The sequence below is a fragment of the Maniola hyperantus genome, chromosome 24 (assembly GCF_902806685.2).
Source record: "Maniola hyperantus chromosome 24, iAphHyp1.2, whole genome shotgun sequence".
NCBI classification, from domain to species: domain Eukaryota; kingdom Metazoa; phylum Arthropoda; class Insecta; order Lepidoptera; family Nymphalidae; genus Maniola; species Maniola hyperantus.
In genome coordinates, this window is record NC_048559.1 from 8,316,722 (window position 1) to 8,327,524 (window position 10,803).

General features: G+C 37.9%; 1 protein-coding gene across 1 annotated transcript; it reads left to right on the forward strand.

The window, feature by feature from the left end:
- The first annotated feature begins 6,763 nt into the window (after positions 1 to 6,763).
- LOC117993511 (2-aminoethanethiol dioxygenase) lies at positions 6,764 to 10,654 on the forward strand. The gene has a single exon (XM_069506774.1). The coding sequence runs from the start codon at positions 6,787 to 6,789 to the stop codon at positions 7,666 to 7,668; it is 882 nt and encodes a 293-aa protein (XP_069362875.1). The 5' UTR covers positions 6,764 to 6,786; the 3' UTR covers positions 7,669 to 10,654.
- Positions 10,655 to 10,803: the final 149 nt, after the last annotated feature.

A 10,803-nucleotide genomic window follows, 5' to 3' on the forward strand; every position in this document is an offset into this window, starting at 1 on the left:
AACAAGCCAAGCTAGTGCAGACTGCAGATGGCCCTAATGGTTTCCAACCTCCGTTAGGAGACGAAGTATACCTAGTATAGTAGAAGAAGAAGTACCACGTGATAGTCAAGTAGCAGTGATAGCCTAGTGGTTAAGACGATCGCCTCCTATTCTGGGGTCCGGGGTTCGATCCCCCTTGTTGTGTGCGTTTTAAGCATTAAATATCACATGCTTTAACGGTGAAGGAAAACATCGTGAGGAGACCTGCAGGCCTGCGAGAGATAAGTTAGATGTGCGTGCCCGGGATCGAACCTGCAACCTCCCGTATGAGGCTATCACCGCGCATTAATATTATCGAAGTCGAATTAAAATAATCGTCCGTAAAGCTCCAGCCCGTAACAAAAACAATTGCTTCACTGAGACTTGTTTACATTCTGTTTACATTACTCCCCAATCGAACAATTAAACACCCACAGAACACAATAAAATCAATATAAAGGCCGGACCGCATACAGCGGCACTGCGCGGCGCGTCACTTCGCGTCAAAATATTCTCTACAGACCATTCACTGCAACTCGTCCTCTGACGTTATGTTGGCACCATTGCAAATCACAATCAGTACCTACTCTTATTATAAATGCGAAAGTGTGTTTGTTTGTTGGTTTGTTCGTTGCATGGGTATAGTTAAAGATCTGGAGAGTGACATACGCTACTTTTTATCCCGGAAAATTAAAGAGTTCCCATTGGATTTTCAAAAACCGAAATAAATGCAAACGAAGTCGCGGGCTTCAGCCAGTAAGAAAGAAAGAAAGAAAGAAAATGCATTTATTTGTTGTTGGTGTGACAGATAAAAACAAAGTACAAATGTAACATTTTCATCTGTGACACCACCCCAAATGGGTGTACAGCTGAGCATAATGTCTTGCATCATATGCGTTAACAGTAAGGAATGGAGCAGACAAAGCAACAGTGCCAACATGACGGTAGGTGACAAGTTATGTCGAACGGTCTCTATGCCTCGCCCGCGACGCGCAGAAACGCGCTGTGCAACTGCAGCGCCGCTCTAGTGCGACATGCATTATACGAAATGATTGAAATAATATTTTGACGCTTTATGCCGCACTGCGCAGCGCCGCTGCAATGCGGTCCGGCCTTAAATGTGTTAAGTAGCGTGCACTGAATATATTCTGGAGGTCAGGTTTTATGTGTGGTCATCAAAATACGAACATCGCCGGTGGTGAGCTGTAAACCACTTAAATAAATAAGATCGCTGCGTGAAACGGTTAAATTGGCTTTTATTGTCTTTGCTACCAGTTCATTTTACGGAGTTAGGTATCTTCGATCTGATAGAATTTTACTAACGGTCGATTAATCTAAGCAAGTAGGTACCGATCTCTAAACTTTTGATAAGCAACCTTGTTATTTGTCAAAAACTGTATAAGGCCAACTTTGACAAATTAACATTGTTTATAATAACTTATTAATAAGTATAATATTATAACTCATTGACAGATTACAGATAAGTAGTTTAATATAATAATTTTGGCCGTAACTAGTAACTTCAAAATGTATCAGTAATAAATGTATTTTTTTGTCAACTGTACTAGTTTTCGTTTCCGTGACGTCACGTCACTTTGTAACGGTCGCGGACTGCATCCTTGTAGTGGTTGTATAGAATCTGTGACACTAAACTGTCGGCGTAGGGCCCCAGGTTTTCGTAGCTCGTAGGCTCGTACCTTCCGTAACACATGCTACGAAGAACAGGGAACTACGCCTCAGATTATGTATTCTCTGAGTCAGAATACATAATAAATAGTACATAGTATGATAATACACTACGCTGAAGTAACTATAATAATTGTCAAAAAATACTCCCTTCGGCGGTGTTCCCATTAGATTACAACATGGGGTTATTCAAGGGGCGGACCAACAAATTCCTGAAAGGCCGGCTAGCATTGGTGGTTCCTCCGGTACTGCAAATGTTCATGGGCTGCGGTAATCACTTAACATCAGGCGACCCGCCTGCTCGTCTGCTCGCCATTTTTTTTTAAAAGCGTCGCTTTGAGAACGCGTCAATTTCTATGATGTTGGTTTATATTATAGTTAGGTAGGTATCTAGGTAGTTTAATTTTTGTTTCCGCAAACGAAAACACAGACATAAGCTCATTCGCTGGTATCACAATAAACTAGTTACAGACGATTAACGCAATCCTAAACATAGATAAATTTATCAGTGGCACTGTAAATAAGATGGACGGACGGACACCTCGACAAGCGAACTATTTTACACGGAAAATGTTTAAACGTTTCACAAATCACAGTAAACAGTGAACTGTAATTTTAAGTCTGTGATTGTTTAGAATTTGCCTATTTGTTACGCAGGCGAAGCCAGCGGCGGATACATAGTGAGCCAGCGCAACATGCATTCCCATTCCCACGTACAAATACGACCCGTATAGCTGACGCGGCGTAATATCAGAACCCGCGCGATGTGGGAATCGTAATATTAAGTTAGAATATTCTCATCCGTAGAGATAAGCACTAGTTTTTAGTCTTTTCATTTAAATGTAACTTTGAATATAATTATTATAAGGATATTATCGCCGACTAGTTTTCTTCCATCCACCTCCTGCGAGCCTAAACATTACTGGCGCAGTGACGGGGTAGGATAAGCTGTACCTGTAGCTGTATCGGACAACTGTGACGGAGAACAACTTATCCTGAGAACCTACCATTCGGAGGCCGCAGTGTAGTGGAGAATCTAAACTTCGATTCGTGGAAAGAAATAGATCGGCGATGCGGTAAGTACTTGAATCGTTCAAGTTCCTTTTACCTATCCTTTTCCGACTAACAAGAAAAAGAGGTATTGTGTTTAATTTTTTTTTAATTGATTTTTTTTAAATCGTACGTTTATTGAATCCTCATTTATATATCGTCCTTATTCCTAAAATTTTTTAATCTAGGTTTATACAAAATCTATAGACCTATTTAATATAATTTTACGTGAACTTTAGGGAATTAATTTTTTTTATTGAGTGCTTTTTTGTAATAAAAGTTTTTTTTGAGTGTCTTTTTGTGTGTGTTAGTTTAATTTTTATTCGTCAAGATTTTTCATCCAAGGTCAGGACGTAGTTTCGTAGGTTCGGTTAATAGGTCAAGAGCCGTAGACGAATCTAGGAACTTAGAAGACATGGCATCAAACGATTTAGATACTATCTATAAATCTATTCGATTTTTACCCGAATTTGACGGAAATCCTCATGTGTTAACACGGTTTATAAATTTGTGTGACCAATTGGTGATTGCCCATTTTGACGTTAGTCCGGGACATGAGTTACAAAATTCGGCATTAATTAGTGGAATATTAAATAAAGTGACAGGTTCCGCGGCTAGGTTAATTAATGCAAACGGTATCCCAGATAGTTGGAATGGCATACGAAATGCCCTTATTAATAATTTCGCAGACCATCGCGATGAGACCGCTTTATACAATGATTTGTCTCTACAGACACAAGGCTCTAGCACCCCGCAAGAATTTTACGAAAAGTGTCAAAACCTGTTTAGCACAATTATGACCTACATTTCCCTACATGAATCCGCACCTACCACAATAGAGGCTAAACGGCAACTTTACCAAAAGTTAACCCTGCAGTGTTATTTACGTGGTCTAAAAGACCCGCTAGGCTCGAGGATACGGTGCATGCGGCCAGTGTCAATGGAAAAAGCCCTCGAATTTGTACAAGAGGAACTTAACACCCTATATATACAACAGCGAAATGAAGGCGGGTTTTCTCAGAAAAATTTTGGACATAAATTTTCCGTATCAAATTACACTAGTCCTTCAAGGTCACAAGGTTTCGCTATGCCTGGGCCATCTTGGCAGCAACCTATACATTTTAGACCACCTCAGAGTCAGCAACCTATGCATTTTAGACCTGGTTGGAAACCTAACCCTCAAATGCATCCGCGTGGTCCTAGTCGTACCCAATTAATGTTTTGCGCTCCTCCACCGAATTATAACCCGAAGAGCAACGTTTTCAAATTACCAAATCGACACCAATCGCCTAACAATTCTAATTTCCCACGTCCCATGAGCGGTGTGAGTCATTTCACCCCTAGACATTTACCACCATCGGGACATGATTGGCGTAAATTTGGTAATCCACCACCAACTAACTATATGAAATCACGCGACGTCAATTTTAATGAACTTTACTATAACTATGACTATGGTTATGATGATGATTATGACTATGACTATGATTATGACTATAACTACGATTATGGCTATGACAATTACGAACAATTTCCGGATGAATGCTATGATTTCTATGAGGAAACCTCCTCGAAATTTGAACCGAGTCCTATAATGAAAGAAGATTATAACTCGAACGCATTATCGCGCATTGAAGTTCATGTGCAAGAGCTAAGTTCGATTGCTTTAAATCAATCGGACGGAGCTCCCTCTATAGATGACTCTGGAACTCTCTCAGCTCCGGAGGCTGAAGATGGTTCTAGAACAGCAACTGTCCACACTGATGACGAAAGCCCCATCTTGGAAATCCCGATTACAGAAGATCCATTGAATAAATTTACTAGGCAAATCGTTTTTAACGTTGTAGATGATATTAAAACCAAACCAGTCACTACAAACCCCTTTGAAAACCATAAGCGTACGACTGTTCAATTATCTGAATCTAATTTAGAAGAAGATGTCATCAATGCTATTAAAGAATTTATTCAACCTAAAATTAAAACCGGTTTATTAATCAATCCACCATTGGCTATGTATAAGATAATTCCAATAATACAGAAAACTTTTAAAAATTCGTCAATTATACTCCATTTAGCTAAAACAGAAGTGGAAAATGTTCGAGAATATTTAAGGCAGCAAAAAATTATAGATAAGTACCATGATGGCAAGACAAACCACCGCGGTATCAATGAATGCTTTCTTGCTTTATCTCGAAAATTTTACTGGCCTAAAATGCGAGAGCATATTTCAAAATTTATTAACGACTGTGCAGTATGCGGACAGGCTAAGTATGACCGTAATCCAATCCGACAGCAATTTCAAGTAGTTCCACCACCCAGTAAACCTTTTGAGCTTGTGCACTTAGACCTTTTAAGTGTAGAAAGCTGTAAGTTTCTGACAATAGTCGACTCTTTCTCCAAATATGCTCAAGCATATTTCTTAGGAGACAGCGCGGCAGTCAGTGTAGTTCAAGCATTACTTAAATTTAGTTTGCATCATGGAAATCCTTTGACTGCAGTAGATCCAACATGATAGAGTTAGGATATTATAGTGTTAGGATATTATAGTGTTAGGTTAGTATTATGTAAGAAATTAAATATTCATAGTTTTAAAATTTCCTGTTAGTTTATGTATTAATTTCCCATTACCACATACGCATCATGATATCCTTATCTCTTATTATCCATTCCTTGCAATAAGCTTGAACGAATACAGGTACATAGAGGCTGAATGCCCGAAGACCAGCAATTATATAGCACACTTACCCAGAATAGAAGAAGACATAGCCATCCAAGTTATAGTTTTACCTAAAGAAGAATCCTTTGACTCAAAACCATCTCCACATTATGAATAATTGAAGTCCACAAAACTGGATCACCTACATGATGCAAGTGCAAAGGTTTCATCTCAAAGGCCTATCACTCTACCTCCAAGTACGGACCATGGAGTTATTTATCATACAATCATTACCATACGCCATATTAATTGGAACCTGCAGACTGAATATGATCATTACAGTTTATCAGAAAATACATCGCACGAAGACCTTGCAGTTAAGAAACATAACCAATATTCAGAGTTCTTCATCCGATGACCTTCCGGCGCAATTCACAGCCAAGGTGTTCCATATGCGCCGATCTGATGGGGGAGGTGTTACGCAGGCGAAGCCAGCGGCGGATACATAGTGAGCCAGCGCAACATGCATTCCCATTCCCACGTACAAATACGACCCGTATAGCTGACGCGGCGTAATATCAGAACCCGCGCGATGTGGGAATCGTAATATTAAGTTAGAATATTCTCATCCGTAGAGATAAGCACTAGTTTTTAGTCTTTTCATTTAAATGTAACTTTGAATATAATTATTATAAGGATATTATCGCCGACTAGTTTTCTTCCATCCACCTCCTGCGAGCCTAAACATTACTTATTAACTTTTGTATTGCACCTACCTATTCGAAATATTCCTCAGTGCTTGAATATCAAAGTCTTCGAACAGTGCGTGTTGCCAGTGATGACATATGGATCCGAGACATGGTCGCTAACTATGGATCTCATAAGAAAGCTCAGAGCCACTCAGCGGGCGATGGAGAGAGCTTATAGCAATAGGATCAGTATTGGGCACGTTCTGAGCCAAACTGCGATTTAAAACAAAATCTGGCAGCGGGCATTTACGGGCCCACTACGCGAAATCAACACAAATGAAGTCCAGTGGCTATATGTCCAGCGGGAAATTGAAAAATTCATCAGTTTTAAAATTTTCTCGATAAAATGGACACATAGTGACATCTATGATTACATGTGAACACTATATCTTTGTTTCTAGTTGCCTAGACGGCGCTACAAGAAGACAAATATTTTATTTTAGATCTAGAAATAAAAATTGTTTTTATTAAAATAAAGCATTAAAATTGAAAATCTTTGATTTAGAATATTTTTATTATTATTATTAGTAAATAATTTTAGTTTTTCAAAAGTAATAAATAATTTTTAAAAGTTATGCATGCTTGCATGACACATGGAAATGACATTGACAGCTAAAGAAAAGATTAATGGATGGAAAAATGACGTTTTCCGACAGTTTCGCTTTGTTATCGTGCCGATTATTTTCTACAGTTTTTACGAGGAGAAATTTATTGTGTGCTAGTGCAAGAAAACTTCATATGGATAGTAAAGATGAAGCTAAATCAACCATGGAAATTGTCAACATCCCGCCCATCATCACGACGTACCGGCAGGCGTTGCACACTTTCGACCAGAGGTTCAAAAACGATATTTCCACCAACTTGATCAAGCTAAAAAGTTTGATGGACCGCCTTAGAGCCGACGACCTGGGTTTCGACCAGAGCTTGAACGACCCGGCGACTTGGAATAAACCGAATAAAGCGCCTTGTACCTACATCGAAGTTTTTCAAAATAGTTTAGTCAACATGAGTATATTCGTGCTGAAACCTGGGTTCAAGATGCCTTTGCACGATCACCCGCACATGCACGGACTTTTAAAAGTGATTTCAGGTGAAGTTAGAATAAGAAGTTTCACCGAGTACCCGTTGAAAGAAGCCGTGAGTTCCATAGACTTTGCCGCCCGCGCGAAACACGAGGCTGTACGTATCGCCCAAGGTTTCCACAAAAGGCGAAGATTCTTCGCCCAAATTAGTCAAGACCACGTATGTACAGCTAGTTCACCAACTTGTGTTCTCACACCAACAGTTTCAAACTACCATGAAATAGAAGCCTTAAGTTCCCCCGCAGCGTTTTTCGATATTCTGTCCCCGCCTTATGATACCTTGTTAGAAGGTATAGGGCCAAGAAGATGTCGGTATTATTATGTAGCTAATGAAATAAGCACCAATGTAGTGGAGCTGCAAGAGACTAGTGTGCCAGATTGCTTTTACTGTGATCAAGCACCTTACTTAGGGCCCATGCTTGTATAGCCCATTAGTTAGGATACTTACAGGAATGCATGTATTTCAAATGAGTTGATTTCTGCTACACAATCATATAAGCATATAAGTCCCGCAAATTGCTAATGCTCATGGCCACCATTTAGTGACGTCAGCACTAAAATGAAGTTTCCAGCTTATGGTGTATCTTTATTGCGGTTGACGTCTAAATGACGTCATTTGTTAATGAGACATGGTTCCAGCGCAATAGCAATTTGCGGGACTTATACGCCGCTGAAAGTAATGTACATCTACCTTCAGAAAGAGGTAGCGGTTTTGTAGAGTATTGTATCTGTTGTTGAAGCCGACAAAATGTTACATAGGTATGAGTGACAGAGACAACGCTCTACAAAGCCGAAATTTCATTCTAAAGGCATTGATGTACATTACTGTCGGCCGCGTACTGTAAGTACTATTAATTTGTAGATAGTTACCAAGTAGATAACTACTAGATTGATCTCTGCTCTTTAAAATATATGACGGCAGGGCTGTCTTTTGGCGACAGAGCTGTCTTTTTTCTCTTTTATTTTTTTATTACTTTTTTAGGGTTCTGTACCTCAAAAGGAAAAACGGAACCCTTATAGGATCACTTTGTTGTCTGTCTGTCCAGAAACCTACAGGGTACTTCCCGTTGACCTAGAATCATGAAATTTCGCAGGTAGGTAGATCTTATAGCTGGCATTTGGGGAAAAAATCTGAGAACCGTGAATTTGTGGTTACATCACACAAAAAAAATTAAATTGTGGCATGAACTAATAATTAGTATTTTCAATTTTCTAAGTAAGATAACTATATCAAGTGGGGTATCATAAAAAAGGTCTACACCTGTGCATTCTAAAACAGATTTTTATTTATTTTTATGTATCATAGTTTTTGAATTATCCTGCAAAATGTCGAAAAAATACGACTGTAGTAGGGAACCCTCATTGCGCGAGCCTGACTCGCACTTGGCCGGTTTTTTATCTCTTTCTTTAGCTTTTTTCTTTGCAACCCAAATTTTTCGAAGAAACTGACAAAGAGAAGAGAAAAGTTAAAGAAAGAGATAAAAAATAAAAGAGACAAAAAGACAGCCCTGTCGTCATATACAACATTTAGTGCAAATGGTTTTGTGCCTTTTTAATGTTAATCCAATGATAAGATTAAGGCGTCAAGATAAAATATTTGCTTTCCAACTCAATAGGCATTGGAATTTATTTCCTAAACTTATTAAATACTAGCTGATGAATAGAATAGAATAGAATATGTTTTATTCAAGTAAACTTTTTACAAGTGCTTATGAATAGTCAGGTAGTTTTAATTTACCACTGGTTGGTAATGCCGTTTCTAACTTTCTACGCTCCCTCGACTTCGTCCATGTGGCATTAGGTTTTTAAAAATCCTGTGGGAACTCTTTGATTTTCCGGGATAAAAATTAGCCTATGTCACTCTCCAGGTCTTTAACTATATCCATGCAAAAAATCAAGTCAATCCGTTGCTTAGTTGCGACGTGATTGAAGGACAAACAAACAAACACACTTTTGCATTTATAATATGGGTACTGATATTATCAGTAAGCAGTGGGATTTGTACATAGTATTGTGCTTACTGCTTAGCCAGGCATAAAATAAATAAACTAGTATGTATATTCGGCGACAGGTCGAGATGACAATCGGGGAGAGAACGCACGGCACACCGGCACAGCCTCCGCACTAACCCGGTGCGGGTGTGCTTCTTTAGGAGCAAACTTTAATAAAAAAAAATTCTTTATAATATTTATGGACTAAGAGCCGGAGCGTGCCAGACCTTCGTTATTTTATAACACCTGAAAGTTTCTCTTCTGGCAGGGAGTGTCTGACTGATTTCTAATACTATTCTGAAGAAGAAAAAATTTTACTTTATACTTTGACGTAAGATTTTGTACACCTTTATTACCTGTTATCTCCCAAAGCCACCATGATCCAAACAAACATCCCTCCCAGTGTTGGGGACAATATGCAGATAAACTTTCAGCTTTTATAAGATAACGAAGGTCTGGCACGAGCTGGCTCTCTCTCTAATATACTTTTGTGTATTTTTAAATAGGTACAAAGCCTTAGGTGCCGCAGAGTGCAGAGTTCTTTTTATAATAAGAACTTTACTAATATACTTTAATAATAATATAAGAAATTGATCTACAAATCACTTGTCTTTCCCCATCACATTAGGATTACATTCCATTTTGTAATTATTTTTATTAAGTAATAAAATTATTTGCAATAAAATATTATTGGTAAATTAAAAATTAATTTAACTTAGGGCCTGATCTCTGTATAAAAAGTTGACAGTCATGTTTGAAATTTAATTTAATTAATTTTAAAATAGTATTTTAATATGTAATTGATAATGGTTCCTATTCGATTGTTCACAGTAAAATTAAAAAGATTAATAATCAGTGTTGCCAGAACAGTATGAATTGTAAGAGATTAATTCCGTGTACAATGATCATATTTTGAGAGTGAATAAAATATATACTGATTCTATATTTTCATTTCGAATAGTTGCCAGATCATAACTAATTCATTTAAATAATATTTTTTTGGCCTATTTGATAATAGTTAATTAATTTAAACATATTTTTTTAGCTTACAATACCTATAAAATTTAACACTTTTATGACCTCTAATTCCTTTTTTACTTAAATCAGCGGTGTCTTTTAAAGCTCTTCATCCTACTAACCCTCAAAAGGTGTTCGTAGGATTTCCTACCTATTATGATCTGGCAACGCTGGAGTTGCTTAAAATAGTACTATCCTTTTCCACAAGAAAAAGTGTGAAAAGGATAGCACTACATGACATTACAACCGAAAATGGGCCAATGGTAGTATTTTGTGGTGTAATTATGTACCTAACTATAAGATATTTTGTATTACAATTAAGATTTTGTTTACAATTAAGATTTGTTTTACAAAATATAGTATTATGGTTTTTTTTTGTTAATAAAATCCTAAGATTTGTTACTATATGCGATTTTCATTTGGACTACCTACCTAAGGGTAAGCCCGCACTGCGAATTTTCACCGCGCGTTTTTTCCGCCAAAGTCCTGTGACATGAAAATTGTATCAAGCAGCATGCACTTGCGAAGAAAATACCGGCAAACCGTTTCGTACA

What these genes read in the sequence shown, in the direction of transcription:
- LOC117993511 (XM_069506774.1), top strand. Translation starts at nt 6,787, where the DNA reads ATGGATGGAAAAATGACGTTTTCCGACAGTTTCGCTTTGTTATCGTGC.